Here is a 16,866-nt window from a genome sequence, read left to right as displayed (position 1 = left end):
TCAGAAATTGCTTTTTTCTCCTTTTCATATCCATATCCTATTGTGTCATGAAGCCCCGGAACAGAATTTTTTAATGTAAGCAAAAAACCAAATAAATCCCACCCAGAAACCAAACTGTTTACTAGATTTGTTTTGTTTTTTAATCTTTCTTCCAGCATTTCTAGTCTGGCTCTTTCTGCCTATTCTGCCTATTAGTAGTTTTCTCATTAAAAAAAAAAAAAAAAGAAAAAAAAAGAAAAAAAAAAGGGGGGGGGGGGGGAAAGGGGAAAGGGGAAGTAAAAAAGAGAAGGAGAAGGAGAAGGAGAAGGAGAAGGAGAAGGAGAAGGAGAAGGAGAAGGAGAAGGAGAAGGAGAAGGAGAAGGAGAAGGAGAAGGAGAAGGAGAAGGAGAAGGAGAAGGAGAAGGAGAAGGAGAAGGAGAAGAAGAAGGAGAAGAAGAAGGAGAAGGAGAAGGAGAAGGAGAGAGAAAAACAAGCCTCACTGGAAGGAATAGAAGTGGCAAAGAAAGTGAAACTATTCAGAACATAAATGAATGAACAAAATGAATGCTTCCACCTGACAGTATGAGGGGATAGTTAGAGTTTACCATGCTCATCTTCTATTGCTTTCCCAAATTCAAAATAATGGGTACAAAAAGGCAAAAAAAGATGAACAAAAAATATATATATACATATCTTTGGAGATGATGTCTATTTACAAGCTGACCAAAGGTATCAGAATTAACCAAGGAACTGAAAGTAGATGCAAAAATCTTCCTGTTCTATTCCCTTCTCCATTAGGAAAGCAGGGTGCTATGGGTAATGGGGAGATTATCAGCTGTATCTCCATATGGACTGACCAGGAGCTGAAACAAGGGGACTTCCTTATCGCTGACATCATATTGGGCTAACCAGAAAGAACATGAAAAGCTCAGATCTGGTAATCTGGGGGCTAAATTCTGAGTCTGAACCATTTGCAAAATGTATCAGACCAGTACTAAGCTTTAAAGTAAATCAGTTTTGGAAGACTATGAGAAGGTCTATGGAAATTTATATTGTATTAGAATCCACGTTGGAGAAGCTGAAAGGAAATGAAAATTAAAGCTTGTGTTCCCTGGGATGCTCTTTTAAAAATAGGCCAGTGAATCAGACAATATGTTGATAGAACAGGTTTGGCAAGTTGCCTACTGAAGCCATAGGAAAAAGTTATCTGCTGAAGACATTATCTACAAAATCTGAACTTTCATTTCATCAGTGCACAATAAAACCAGCAATCAGTAGAGAACTGGAGGCTTGAATGACTGGACTTTCTGCCCAAAGGTCTCTGAAGTCAAAAACAGATGAAGAGAAGATCTTGAGCCGTTGACCTAAAGTGATCCATAAGGCTTAAATCTTGCCCTAGAAAAATTTGTGCATACAGTACTGCATGTTGTAGTGTGAACTTGTCTGAGCCAGTTCACTGGCTGTAATTTCTCCCAGCTGCAGAGGACAATGAATGTCTAAATCCAAACATCTTTCCTAGAAAGAAAGAAGTACCTAGGTTCATCTGATAAATCTTTTTGGGAAAAAACAAAAACAAAAACAAACAAAAAACACCTCTTATCTTGTTAATCTGTCTCCTGGTTAATCCTTTAAATTCACTTTAAGTAGTTACGAAACACTTATGATGTAGGGTCCGTTTGTGTATAAACCAACCTCACTACCAGACTAGGTAACACTAGACAGATCTTGTAGTTCTACTTGTATTAAAGTGAAAAGGAATTGCTTGGCAGAGTTCGCAGACACTGCTGTGTAAAAGAAAAGATGGAATTTCATCTGGCTTACTAGGCTGGCTATAACATGATAATTTTCCATCCAGAATATTCCTCCCTCTCTGCATCTCCATAGTTTATTACACAAAGGCATATCATCACATATACTAAAGAATGGCCCAGCCATTACAGGCTGGATAAAAATATCAGTAAAGATATGTACTAGGATTTGTGTCCAAACTGGAAGAGTTCAGAGCTCAACCAGACCTAACCAGTGACAGAATGAGCAGCACAATGCATCTTTACACAGGGTGTAGCGAGTGAAATTCCTCTACAGTGTGCCAAAGAACTTTGGGAGACCTAATGGCCTAGAGGTTAACTGAGGTTTAGTTGGTTGAACACAGTACATCCATAGTACAGGAAAGAGCCTAAGCTGTTGATTCATGAGTTGCAAGAGCAAAAATTTTGTCATTGCCAAAAAATGGTGGTAAAAGCCAACCAAATTTATAATTAATAACTCCTTATAAATCATTCCCTTCACCCAGTGGATGACTGGCACAATGTTGTCTTTAACATAGATTTTAAAGATTTTACAGATGCTTCTGACTCCGAATTGTTGCAAAGAAATCTTGTAATAATGTCAATCTTAATGCAATCCTAAAAATTTTCTGCACAGTGAAACAATTGTATTAGTCATTAAAAATAAAGAGAATATCAATTCAAAGCCTCCGAGCATCCAAAATATCTTACTGATTCTTAAATGTCTTTATCTGTAAACATAATACATTCTACCATCTCTGTTCTGTCTCTGCTGAATGTTTCAGAAAGTCTTAAGGCTAAATAGTAGATTTTATCTACATTTTAAGGGAAGTAGGACCAGCATTCCAGAGGGACATTCTTTCCATTTTCCTGGGGCATCCTATTCCATTGGGATGGAATAAAATGCCTCTGACATGCCTCATCTCCAATCAGATAAGTAATCTGGACAGTTAACTTACACTAGCCATGCTCTTTTTAAAGTAGTTAAGCTTAAACTCTCTGTAAATATTACCTCAAATTTTACTAGAAGAATTTTTAGAATGACCATTTTTACTGTACAGAGAAATTTTAGAATGAGAGCCTACAAAATAACTGAACAGGCCCCGACACCATGCAATCAAATCCTGTCAACAACACAAGCAGGAGAAATAGTGACATGACAGGATATTCTTACATTGTCCTAAACTCTCACTTTAGTCAGCTGATTCAGATACAGAGTATTGAATATCTGTGGTAATTAGGTCAGTATCACATGATTTCTGGACCTCTCTGCTGTCAACTACTGAGCAAATGAAACAAGATGAGATAAACTTCTCCATGAGAAAAATATTCATAAGCTCAGGGAAGAAATAAGTAGCTGAAGAGAGGAAAAATAAATGATAAAATACAGAAGAGAATACATCATACACATGAAAATTCCTACAACTGGTTGTGATGGTGCTGGCATGTTCACGAGAGATACAGTTCATAAGCCAACTCTCCACTCTCTTACACTAAAGGTACAATAAAGTATTTATCATCAGATAATTTAACTCTAAAATTGACAATATCTTGGAAACATATCCAGGCACAGAAAGCTTATCTAAGTTTACTAGATTCACCTACTGATACATGGAATGAGTCATTTTATTCCTTGAATACAAGATTTAAACAGGATTTATGTAAAGTTAAGTCAAAGTTTTTATTTATTTGTTTTGGCCTGGTAAGCAGCTGTCCTCTACTCTCTGGCACATCTGCTTGTCACTCAGGATAAACAAAGAGGTTTCAAAGACAACCTTTCTTTAATTAATTTTGATAACAGTGGTAAATCATCTGGCTGACACATCTGATTGGATGAATGTATTTATCCTGTGGGTTAATAATAGTACTGCAGGCTCTCTTTCTTCTAAGATCATCAAGTCCAGCCATCAACCCATCAGCACCATGCCCACTAACCATGTCCCTAATATGCCACATTTACACTTTTCTTGGAAACCTCCAGACACAGTGACTCCACCACCTCCCTGGGCAGCCTCTTCCAGTGCAGCACCACTCCTTCTGAGAAGAAACTGTTCCTAATATCCAGCATGAACCTCCTCTGATGCAACTTAGGGCTATTCCCTCTTGTTGAATCATTGTTACCTGGAAGAAGAGGCTGATTCCCACCTCACCAGGTGGGGATCACCACCTCCTTTCAGGTCTTTGTAAAGGGCAAAAAGGTATTCCCTGATCTTCCTCTTCTCCAGACTAAACAACCCCAGTTCCCTCAGCTGCTTCACATCAGACTTGTGCTCCAGACTCTACACAGTTCCTTTCCTTTCTCTGGACATAGTCCAGGGCCTCAGCATTTTTCTTTCCACAAGGGACCCAAAACTGAACATAGTACTCAAGATTTGTCCTCACCAGTGCTGAGTACAGAGGGATGATCACTTCCCTTATCCTGTTGACTACACTATTTCTGACACAAGCCAGAATGCCATTGGCCTTCTTGGCCACATGGGCTCACTGCTGGCTCTTGTTCAGCTGGCAGTCAGCTAACACCCCCAGATCCTTCTCCTCCATGCAGCTTTACAGCTACCAGCAAATATCCAGGAAACCATAGAACAAGAGTCATTGTTCAAAATGACTGACCTTTTAGAAATCTGGACACATCCTGAAGTTGAGGTATGTTGTCCTCTTGGTAGCCACAGTATTTCTCCAGCTGCTGGAAAGCATCCAGATACTGTGTACAGGCATGAGTAGGGTAGAGGCTTCTCAGCTTCCTGTAGACTTCTCTCCTAGAAAGAAAGAGTTGTGTAGTGTGTCCCACCTCATTAATTAAATGCCTAAAGAAGCATAACCCTCAAGCATAGGTGACAGTCTAAAATCTAATAAAAAACTAGTAAGTAGTAACAGGATGGCAAAAAACAAACAAACAAAAACTTATAGAAATGGTTATTCTTGCTCAGACGTAGCCCTAGCGTGTTACCAACTTTTATAAACCTTGTTTTATGAAAATTGAGATCATTCTTGGAAATACTGGTTATGGAAAATGACCTTTTGTTGTTTTTGTATTGGGTTTTTATGTGTGTGTGTGTGATGCTATTGTTGCTATAGAGGTGATAGCCAGTCCCTATGATGTCTCTGTCCATTTGCATGGATGTCTTACACAGTGTGGGAGTAATGAATCAGAATGAAGGGAAAAGGAAAAAAACCAAAACAAAACACAACAAAAATCTAAAAAAAAAGTTAAGAGGAATAAAAATAAAAGAACAGAGGGAAACAGTGGCTGCTGTCACTATTGCAAAAGCTCCAGGAGGCTGGGCCATTTCCATGGAAGAATTAGGAAAAAATGACGATAGCTAGAGTTCAAATGTTGCCTTGGCTTATTCCCCCCAGACAACAACTGACTTCAGTGGGATTGCATGGGATCTGAACTAGTACACAGTTCCACCCTGGACTGGAGTTTAGAGAGGGCAGAACTGTTTACACTGCTGCACATATGGTCCCTTTTATCAAAGTATCACTCTACTGTTTGTCCAAACATTGACTACCACAGATTCACAGAGAGTCTCAGAGAGCAGTGATGAATTGTCCTAAGTCAAGCATTAATTCTCTCTAAGTACCACTGAGGAAATAATCTAAGTTTCCTCAAAAGGCAAAAGAGAGTAACACATGCTTCCAGAGGGCAGCTTAGCCTGCCCTAATGTAGTGCCTCAAATAGATGTGATGCCTCATCACATAGAGGTGCTAATTTGGTTGTAAAGGGCCCTCGATCATGGATCATCTTTTAGAAATCTGAAGTAGAATTTAAAAATTACTGAACTCCATCGTTTCTATTTCTAAAATAATTGAATTGTGTTCTGCATCTCTTGTCTCCACAGAGGACCATTAAGCTGCTACTTGAAGGTCATCTGGTTCAGAGATGGGAGGAGAAAGACAATATCCACATTTCACATAAATTTCCTTATTGATCTGGATAAAAAGCGGTACAATTCAGATTTTTTATGAAGATGTGACAGGTGTACCCCCATAATTTTGTCCTAGATTCTCCCTTTTTCTAGACATATCTTTTACCCACAAAAAGTCTTGTGTGATTACTCAGTTTCAGGGCCTTCCACAGCCTGCTGCTGAAAAACAGAAACTCAGCTCATCTGCACCCTCTATTTTTCTGAGAGTCATATTTCTGCACTTGATTAGCTTTCATTTTTACTACCATGTTGCTACAAACTGAAGACATTCAGCAACTCTTCAGAGATAATTCTCTTCAGGAGAATTTCCCATTTGATTGCACTGTTTTCAATTACATTTGTTTTTTCCACTGTTACCTGACCTCAGGTCACAGCCCCAGGGAGTTGTGATAACCATTGGGAGGTCTAATTTGGAAAACAGTATCACAAAACAGGGCAACGTAGATAGCCAGAGCTTGCTTTTTGAGGAAATAGAAAGATTCTGCTGTAAAGGTCTGTTCTGTTACCACAGTGGGGCTAATTCCAGGTGGAGAACTGGAATGACAGAGTTTGCGGGGGAAGTGCAGAGGGGGGGAGGGGAAGGGAAAGGAAGGAAAGGAGGGGTGGGGGAATGTGTATATATATCCCTATATAATTTGAGCAAATGACTTAAAGTCCCACTTTTTCAGTTCCCCAGCATTCTTCTTTTTCCACATTTAAATTGAATACTGAACAAAGACTATTATGTGCACGTGGCACCTTTCCCAAGTTTAAGATATTCTACTCTGGGCTTCAGGTGTTTTGTGGCTTCTGATATCTTCGTGTAATGGTCTAGCAGGGAGATGGTCAGAACAATGTGTTTTGCTCTAGAAAGTGAGTAGTTAGTTTTAGCTCTCAGAATGGTTTTCTGTGAAACAAACAACCAAAAGAGAATACTTTACTATGGAGTAAAATCTGAATTGGCTAAACACATTTTCAAAATAACTGCTTCACATTCACAGTCCTTCCTGGTACTGTAGTGGAAATGTGCAGGAGTTGGAGTATAAGTGACAGACTCACCAAGTTGCAATCTCCTGCACTGTGTACTCGATGTAAGGCAAAGGGTCCCCACTGTAAAGAAGAGAGGAAGTAATTCATGTTTCCAAAGCAAGATTCAAATTCAAATTCAAGAATTTCTTTTTTTGACTTCACAATGAATGTTCACCGTAATTAATATAGGAATAGGAAATAGTATATAATTAATCTCTTATTTGTCTAGGTAGATTTTTATATGTGTATTTTCTCCTCTGTTATATCTGGGGAGAAAACAGGGATGTGTTAAGAAAGAGAGCCATGTTCTGCTTGTCAGAAGAAAGAAGAGGCATTCGGCTTAACTCTACCTCTGCTGAAAGCAATCAAGCGACACTGTGTGTCTGCATGATCTGTCTCTGGGGGACATGACCTACATGATATCGTCATCAAACTCGTCAGCACAGAGTTGCCCAGGCACACAGTGATGGTTGCCTCTAATTTCTCTGATAGATGCCCTTGTCTTCCTCACTGTCACTTCTCCAATAGCTCTGAGTAAGTTAATTCTACACTTTTGTGATGTTTTATGATGGACTATCTATAACATGTAGTGGTACTTAGAAAACTATAGTCAAATACAATTCTGATCTGGGAGATTTTACCATTTCTTGGACCCTATGAGATTGATAATCCACAACCTGTTCTAACCACCTAGTTGTCTCCCCCAGACAATAGTTTTATGCAGAAAGACAGTAACATTTTCAATCATACACATGAGACATGAGAGTTTTTTAGGCTTTTCTGTCTTCCTATTAGAAAAAACTATGGTTTCAATAGCATTGCTGCAATAAGGGAAAATTTAATTGGGAATTTTAATCTGCATGGGTATAGTCTTTTTGACAGACAAATAATAAAAATTGTGGATTTTCTTTTCTTTGTCAAAAATACATTCTAAAATCTTGACAGAGAATGTCATAAACATTGTTACTCATAGTTTCTTGAAAAAGATCAACTTCAGATTGGGAACTTGTCCTAAAAAAAGCCACAAGGTTGTAAAGAAAGACCCATGTGGAGGAATTAACTCTGTTTAGACATCCAGTGAGATATAAATTCAACCTCCTGACTTTATCTTAAGATGTATTCGTTGTGCTGTGAGAGAAGTCTATTTTGTATGAAGGTAAATGTTCTGTTTCTGGATTCTGTGTTCTTTGAGATAGCTTCATAGATGTATCAATAAAATATTCAGTCTCTGGTATTTTCTCCACATGACGATATCTGAAAGTACACAGTGAGATAAGAGTCTCTTCAACAGGCTTATACTTACATTCTGTAATTATAGGCAAGGTCAGCAAAGTATGCCCTCCTTTTCCTGTAATCCAGGTCAGCGTATCCCTGAGTTAGAACATAATTAAAAAATAAAAATAAAAAATAGAAAACATAAAACAAACAAACAAAAGAGATGTTTCAGAGCATGACTAAATTATCTGGCAGAAGCATTCAAAACATCTAGGCCTTTTAAGTTGTTTTCTCTAAGGCAGTGAATCATGATCCTTTTGAACAAGGTAAGCCAAAGTCTGCGCTCAGTTACATCCATGACATTCTACTGAAAACTTTGGGCTTTGTGAAAGAGAATAAAGTAACATGGCTTGGTGGAAATGTTTTGGCACTGTTCATAAACACTGCATCACAGACCATTAAAACTACAGTCAAATTTAAATGAAAATCATGCTAAAAATATAACTGAAATAGTCTCTCCTGCTGTAAGTCATTACCCTTGTTTGCTAAGAACATAAGCAGCAGTACTGGAGAGTGATGAATGCAATGGTACCAAGCCTGGTATCATCTTGCCAGATAAAGCACAATACACCTGAACAGTGGGAAGAGAAGGAGTGCTCATAGTCTAGAAATCAGTGGAACCACCACTTACTATGTAAAAAAAATGTGCATTCAGCTGTATCTCCTCATGCTCATTTATTGCCATGTTATAATAAAGATGCATCCAGACGTGTTGGTTCAAAAAGGCAGTTTACATATTAAATGTGGAAATTTTCATTTTTTCCTCCTCAGTGTTTACTAGAAGTCTAGCTTCAAGCAGGATTCTCCGGCTATTAAATATGAAAAAACATCAAGTTCCTTTGAATTTTACATCATCCGTAACAAGAATAAGATCTGAAATCTGGCACAAAGTTACTAATATAACTCATAAAGTGGTGTTGATCAGCATCACTGTACAAATATTTATTATTCTCAAATATTTTCTGGAACCGTTTTGCCTTCTACAAGCCAATTTTCTCCCTTAGGTTTATTCACATAATTTTCAGTGTAGCAATAATAGCAGTAATACTACAATTAATGAGCATTGTGAGCATGAAGGAAAGAACTGGAACCCAAGAGCATGTTTATCTTTTGTTGTGTGTTATGGATAATATGGTCATTTAGATGCCACATTTGCTTGTCAGTAGGTGTAATGAGTCCATGTAAAACACATCATAAAGCCATTGGACCAGGCTCTTTGTGGTGTTAGGACCCTTCATCTTTGTCCCTGCAGCATGAATCTCCCCGAGGAAGCACAACAGTTTATAATCAGTGTCAGAGTGCCCCAGCAAATGATGTCATAGTATCATTTCTTTCCTTTTTCAGCTCTTAAAGAGTCAGTAAAGGACTAAGTGAAACTGTTGAGATGGATAGCCTAAGCTACCTGTTAGGTAGTAAGTGTATACACAAAATTTCTGCTGAGCCAGCTGTATACATTTTGATCCTTTCTGCCAGCCTGCCCACACTGAACTATGCTCAGAAACAAAGTAAGCAAGGCTGATTTGTGCTCCTTCCTGCAACAGAAAAATGGTTTCCAGTGCCTGAACTAACTTGCTTCAAGTTTAGGCATTTCTACATTGCACTGCATTCTGCAGCATCAATTTATTCCCACTCAGTACTTCAGTAATTCTACACTGCTAATGCTTTCTTCCACTCTGTTCAGTACTTACACCTCCTATTTAGCAAAATAGAAGAACTTAGTCTTACTCAAATAATTCCCGATATGTATTCATTAGTCTCACAAGGAAAAAAACACCTCAAAGTCAGCACAGGAAAAACATATGCAAATACTTGGAATGATTCTATCAGAAAGGTGCAAGGAAGAATGAAAGACAGAGTCATAGAATATCCCTAGTTGGATGGGATGCATGTGGATCATCTTGAATCCAAATTCATGCTGATGTCCTGGTTGAGGATGATCTGAAAATTTTCTAGAGATTTCTAGTTTATTAAATCACTATCAAAAATAGAGTACAGACCTGAGTCATTTTTATTTTATTTTCCACACAGAGATGTATAGTTAGGAAATGGCCCTTTGGATCCCCTTATCTGTAAAAAATTCATATCTCACTACACTACATCTGGAAACCATTTGTATTTTTTTTCCCAGCACTTTGTCTTAGAATTATTATCAGCAGAGTAGGAGTCTACAGTGCAGAGTAGGAGTCTACAGTGCATTTTTTCTCTTCCTACTCTATATTTTCTAGATATTAGAATCAAAGAATCATAGAGTATTCCAAGTTGGAAGGGACTTACAAGGATCATCAAGTCCGACTCCTACATTTAACTTTGTCTTTTTCAAAAGAGGTATTTTAAATGAAGTTCTGATAACCTCCAGCTCCTGCTCGCTTGGCACAGTAACACTGTGAGCAGCTGGGAGGTGTATGCAGAATTTCTTCTCCTGTTTCTTTCATCAAAAATCATCACAGGATTTTCCCATTTTCAGTTATCCTACCTACCTGCTGGACAGGGCTACCAAGGGGCATGCTGAGAGCCTGCACCTTCCCTCCAAAGATTTTAGTATGGTGAGAAAGTCCCCGGAACAAAATGGAAATCACAGATGTAAAAAACACTCAGAGAGATTTAAAACAGCAAGAAATCCTATTTAGTCCTTCTCTTGTGGAAAGAAATATAAACCACCACAAAACCAGGATTAAAGAAAAAAAGAAATGCTGGAATCTGCTTGTCCTTCAGCCATCACAGCTCCCGCTCTCACCCCACTTACCTCGAGCACTGAACCAAGTGAGGCAGAACCTGGTACCACACAGAGATATTACAGGGCTGAGTACATACACAAAACTGTTATGAGTAAAGCCCTGTTTATGTTCCACTCATAACAAGCATCTACTGCCTGAATCCAAAGGAAGGCCCATCACAATCATTCTAGCAATATTTTGCAGACAGAAGATTATCAGTAAATACTGTCAAAATTCTGACTCCAGAAACTTTGGGAAAAGATAAATGCAAATAAGAATTATACCATTTGAAACTTGTTTCCCATTTAAATTATACCCATTTATTTCAGTGGAAATCACTAGATATTTTGAGATTCTTCAGTCATATTTAAACCTTAGTTCCAGTATTATGCCCATGAATCTGCAATATATCTGATTTATTTGTTATACAGACAAGGTATTCAAGTTCAGGTATCATACTTTTCTCTGTGGGATCTGACAGTCTGGTATTTATTAGTGACTAGTTCTTTTCTGCTTCATTATTGTCCACTGTACATCTGCACTTGAATGAGATTTCTGGCATATACAAATTTAAAAACACAGACATAAAGTGTTTGAAAAGTAAAAACATGGGAAATAAAAAATGCAAAATGCTGAGAGATGTGAAAGCTAGTTAGACCACCTATTAGAAAATGGGTATACTTCAAAGAAAATTGCAGTAAAATAATAAAATAGAGATTTTTATTTTAACTAAACAATGAAGTGAAAACATGAGCTAAAGATTAGATTAAATTGAAATGATAATAATTATGTTTGCCTTGGTGAATCAAGGACCATAAGCTTTTCTCCTTAACTTATTCAGTCTGCAACCCTAACTTCATTGAATATCAACCTTTATCTGCCTCTTCTTTGCTTTTTTTTTTCCCCCAGAGTATTCTGTTATTAGTGAAATTGTCCTCAAATATATGTATATATATACATATACATTCCCTATAGAAGGTTCCCTTTTGGGAAACAAACCAACCATGACCTCAAACTTACAGGATGAGCATGGTCAAAACTGGGTTCGTACATGGTGATCAGATGGTGACATTCGTCTAGATCTTGAATTTTTCTGGGGAACCAGGGCACTGTAGAGAAAGTAAAAAGAATTAAATGAAATAGGATTGATCTAGATAACTCCATGACAAGGATCAAATAATTTTAAAAAGACATAAAAAGCAGACGCTATGTGGATGATTACGATTCTTCTTTTTGTTATTGAATATATCAATATTCATAACTATGCATCATCATATCTCAGTAACCAAGTTTCAGTTTGTTGACCAAGCTGCAGGGCTGGATGAAAAATGAAATGAAACTAACTTGTAAGAATAAACTATCAGTTTTAATTAGGAGAAATAATCTTTAAAGTCAAAAATATTTCATCTGAGACCAAATGAGATGTTTGAAACGGTACAACAAATTGCGTTCTACATTTTGGATTTCAAAAATATTTTGATCTTCTCTAAACAGTATTCTCAAATTTTCATGCTGTTAAAAGTGAGAAAAGCAGTTTAGAAGAAAAATGTGAACTGTCTCAAAACAAAACAGGCCAAGAATATAGATTTTTTTTTTTCCTATCTCTTTCTTTTTTTTCCCTCCCACAGAAAAATAAATAAAGCATTGGCTGAATTTCAAACAGTTTCCTTCCCTTGAAGCAAGGAACTTCTTTGGTGACTTAAAGAATATTTATACAGTACTATTTTTAATTTAAATCCAAGCATTTATAATTAATTAATTTTAAAACCACAGAAGAAATACAGAGTTGATGCTGCTTTCTGAGATCAGACTGATGCTGAAGCCACACTCTGTCACTGCAACTGAGTAAAGAACCTTTAGGAGTCACCTGAACCTGACACTTGATAAGAGGACATCAGGCATCTATATACTGAATGGCAAATCTAGCTTTAGCCCTATCAAATTACATCCAAGTGCTAAAGTATAAGGCTGGAAAAACACATCAGTTTGGGGAAATTTCAGTTCTTTCATGCAATTATAGCCAATGCTGCAATAAGAAGGAAGAAATACAAGTCTGACATGTCTTACATCACCCTCTTTTTTTTCCCCTCAATCTTTTAGCAGACCATTCTAAACACAGATCCTAGTTCCAAAACATCTACAGTGAAGAATTTCTTCTGAGCACAAATCTCTCAGCTACCAAGGAAATCCTAAAGAAGCATTCCTTTAGCTCCAAAGCCAACTTGGCTCTCCACTTGCCCTGATGGCCGCAGTATCCTTTTGATAACCTTGCATTCCTTGTTGTCAGCTCAGTATGGACTACCTCTTGTCACTAGCCTGAAGATGAATTTCAAGAAACACCCAAAGGTGTCCAGACACAACTAGATTACCTAAAAGGTCCCTGAGGATTGCTGCCTGGCTTTGGCAAGTATAGGAAGCTTGATGGCAATTTCCTATTCAGAGAACCGTGAATCAATCTATCTCTCTCATGTACCAGGGGCATTTCTGGCATCCCCAGGATTATGTGAAAAGTCCCTAATAGTTTTCTGTACTCATCCATTCCCTATATGCCTGTAAACAGGACAAAGAACAGTCTATCTCTGGTAAATAAACTTTTCATCATGCTATGGTAATTCAACTGGCTATCAGCAGAGTAGCCACCTGCAGCATTTTACAAGGATCTCATCTCCTGCTTCTACCAGTCAGACCACTACCTGAAGGATTTCTGCTGACTCTCTCTCCCTCTTACACTCTGGAAGCTTTTTCCAGCTGATTGCAGTTAGCTCTTTTCAGTGGAAGAGCAGTCTAACACAAGAGAGTCATACTGGAGCCAAATGACATCAGCCAGGGCACAGTAAACAGACATCTACAGCTCTTTTTTATCAAAACCAACACCATACATTATAAGCGAAAGAAACATTCAGACTCTCTGCCATATTACTGTATTCCTAGCAAGTGTCTATGTTCACTCTGCAGAGCCTCATAGCAGTCAGTTCTCTTCCAAGCTCTCAGTTCTCAGTCCACAGGTTTAGTGAGTGAAGAGTTTCCAGTTTCTCTTGAGCTTCTTATTTTGCTGCTCTTTCCTATCTGTTTTCCTTTTTGGAACACTCTTCACACCTCTGTTCCACTGACAATGCCAAAATGCCTCCCTTTTCACACCAGTGGGAATGATCCCATGGAAAAGAGTCACACACATTTGTGTTTGTTTTTGGTTTTGTTGTGTTTTTTTTTTGGTTTGGGAATGCATGCTCACCTGCTTTCCAGTCTAATTGAATGGTTATTATAGAGCTAAAGGTAATTAAAAGAAAAAATAAACAACTCAGAAAAAGAACTGCCAACAACAAAAACCTAATCCAAATACAAATAAAACTACACGAACATATGCATATCATTCTTACCTTTGTCTTCTTTGCTAGTTTTCACATCCTCTGTTACTCTCTTCAAGGAGGTGATAAGACAACTAATATCAGCACTATGAACTTCACATTCAACAAAAATGTCAAGATCATCAGCAGAGTTCTTGAGCTTTTTGATTCTCCTGGTTTCAAAGTGATGGATCTCAGTTTCAAACATCTGCAAGAGATGGATGTTAATATGATGAAGCTTTTCCAAAAAATGAAAAGCCAAGTCCAGAGACAGTTCTGCAGTGTCTTTAATAGATGATTTAAAAAGATCTTAGCAAGAAGAACGTGTTAAGTAATGAAGCCTACTAATGCCCAGTTTAGGAGGAAGATACAGGCAGAGCTAGAGTAAACACAGTAGAATTAGGTAAAAGGAAATGGAGATGAAAGATGAGACATTGTTGATTGCAGCATTTCATCTGTGCAGAAATAACAAATGAGTGTAACTCTCAAGAGCCAGCAAAATGGAAGCAGATCTATTGATGTGTAATTGCACCATAATCATTAAATAACTGCAAATAATTAAAAAGAAGTAACAAACACAGTGCTTTAATTTTGGGTTATTCATTTTCTCAGAAAAGAGTGAGCACTTTGTAGTGATGGTTTGTGCTCATAGAATATATATAACGCCTTTGTGATTTACAGCTCTTGTATTTTCTGTCTTTCCTGTCAAATATGCAGGGGGAAAAAAAAAAAATCATTGGCACCTAACATCCCCACATTTAAGTACTTCAAACGTTTCTCTGTTGTTCATTCATAGTTGACCACCTCAATTGATAGGAAGAAGATACAGACCTGTATCTGCTCTTGCATAAAATTATGATTCTTGTAAATAACTGTCTAGGTGCTTCCTCCATTCAGAAAATTTTCCTTCACCATCTAGAGAGATCAGTCAAATTCTCTGAGCAGCTGTAGCAAAACAGGAGCAAGAAGAAAGGAGTAAAGCAGGTGGAGGTATAGGTCAAGAGCACAGACAAAGAGAGAGAGAAAGGTGAGAAAAAGGGTGATGCGGAATGGGAGAGGTGAAATCAATAGGGACGGTAGTGGAGGAATAGTGGATAGTCAGTGGAGGAAGGGAATAACAAGTGAAAAGTGGGTTCTGTACCTCAAAAACTCTAGCTGCCTTAGAGAGCTCAGTCTTCTTCACATTACAGAGGGTGAAGGTCAATATGAGACCTGCTCTGTCATCCTCCGTGCTGGAGTCAAGACTGCCTCTCCTGTTCAGGGACCCTGTGCTACACATCTCTTTACTGGCTTCTTGCATTTGGCCTGAGGTCACTCCAAAGTAATCTTCATTGGTAGCCAAGGGAGTGGATTGCAGCGGTGAGATGTCCAATGGAAACTGCCTGACAATGTGAGTACTTCTGCTGGAGTAATGGCCAGGGATTGTGATGGAAATGGAGGTGCAGTGAATCTATGTCCAGTGGGCTAGATATATGGTCACTTATGTCGACCATGCCAGACACATCAAGGGACACTACCTACGTAGGATATGCGTAAGAACCCAAGATAGCCCCCCTGTTCTAAGTAACTTCAAAGTGGGGCCCACCCCCTCTGTTTGAAGGTGTCTGTAAGCTGTTCACCCCTAGAGAGGGGTCCCTTTGTGGATAGGCAATTAGCCTAAGTACTATTTACATCTTTGAAACTGGACTATCATCCTCCCAGGGAATCAATAGTCTGTTCTTCCACTTCCCACCCAAATCCAAGTGATGTTCCCTTGGCACTGATGCAATTGTGGGATAGACAGGGAGATCTGAGCCAGTCAAAGCTCACTGCCTACCTTTGAGATTTTCCTGTTTACAGTCTCTGACCTGTTCTGCTCTATCCCTGCAGACTGAGTGCTGCTTCCAGGCTAAGTTTCTGTGTTGCGACTTATTTCTATCAGGATTTTACTTCTAGTAATATAAATACTTAAAAATTCCAGGGTAACTTCCTTCTCTCTGCTGGTAGGACAAGCGCAAGGGGATTTCCATTCTGCTCCTATATAGAGTGACATCCCTTAAAGTCTGTAAATATGTTTCTGGATCTGAGCACCTGTATTTCCTGCCCCAAGTTAAAGCATACTGGAATCCCCATGGAAGTATCTTGGAAGTCAAAAGCCTCTGTTCTGTCCTTCCTTTGCATATGCAGCCATTTCTGATGCATCCCTTAGCTGATCCTGGCTGGATCTCATACCCTCGTGATGAATTGATCTTTGGCTCCTCCCTGGGCAAGGCATATAACCATGCTGCAACTAGATTTCGACTCTCAGAGACCAATAACCACCCTGCATTTCCCCTTGGCCCAAAACAGAGCACCGGGAAGTTCTCAACTCCCTCAGCTGTTGCCTAGTCAAGGCATGCAAACCCAGAGGGGATGTTGGGATCACTATTCCCAGAAGGTAAACCTCATTGTCCCTGAAGGACAGTGATCTATCCTGATTAGTGCAGTCCGGGCTCAGCAGAAGTGTAAGCAGCAGACTGCGGAGCTCCATCCCCGCGGCAGTGCCCTGCCCGCGGGCAGAGCCAGGCTAATCGCTGTCCGAGGTGCTGAACCAGGCCGAGTTCAGGGTTCGGGCATTCTCATAACTGTAGTCAGCCCAGGGCCCCCGGCACTGGACACCCCACCCGTGTCCAAAGTCATGTCTCAGGGGACATAAGCGGTCCGTATGAAGCCCAAGAAAGCAGCAGCCTTAACTCTGCCTGTAAAATGAACTGAACAGGGGAGGTGGGGTCAGGGAGTAGACTTTGGGCAGGAATAGTGTTCTACCCACTCTCGTGTTCCAATAACAATGATGGCAAGGCAGATGAATAAT

The 16,866-nt window shown here is 38.9% G+C and overlaps 1 protein-coding gene across 1 annotated transcript in view; it reads right to left on the bottom strand.

The window, feature by feature from the left end:
- LOC140259529 (tyrosine 3-monooxygenase-like) overlaps window positions 1–15,473 on the bottom strand; it is a 28,689-nt gene extending 13,216 nt beyond the window's left edge. The window contains exons 1-6 of the mRNA XM_072350947.1: window positions 15,178–15,473; window positions 14,070–14,244; window positions 11,713–11,801; window positions 8,007–8,074; window positions 6,734–6,784; window positions 4,377–4,522 (exon numbers count right to left, since the gene is read on the bottom strand). Of these exons, the coding sequence (XP_072207048.1) occupies window positions 4,377–4,522; window positions 6,734–6,784; window positions 8,007–8,074; window positions 11,713–11,801; window positions 14,070–14,244; window positions 15,178–15,336 (688 nt within the window). The 5' untranslated portion in view covers window positions 15,337–15,473. The remainder of the gene's footprint in view (window positions 1–4,376; window positions 4,523–6,733; window positions 6,785–8,006; window positions 8,075–11,712; window positions 11,802–14,069; window positions 14,245–15,177) is intronic.
- Window positions 15,474–16,866: the final 1,393 nt, after the last annotated feature.

Source organism: Excalfactoria chinensis, chromosome 1 (genome assembly GCF_039878825.1).
Source record: "Excalfactoria chinensis isolate bCotChi1 chromosome 1, bCotChi1.hap2, whole genome shotgun sequence".
NCBI classification, from domain to species: domain Eukaryota; kingdom Metazoa; phylum Chordata; class Aves; order Galliformes; family Phasianidae; genus Excalfactoria; species Excalfactoria chinensis.
Note: the sequence above shows the minus strand (reverse complement) of the source record. Positions and strands in the feature narration are given on the sequence as shown.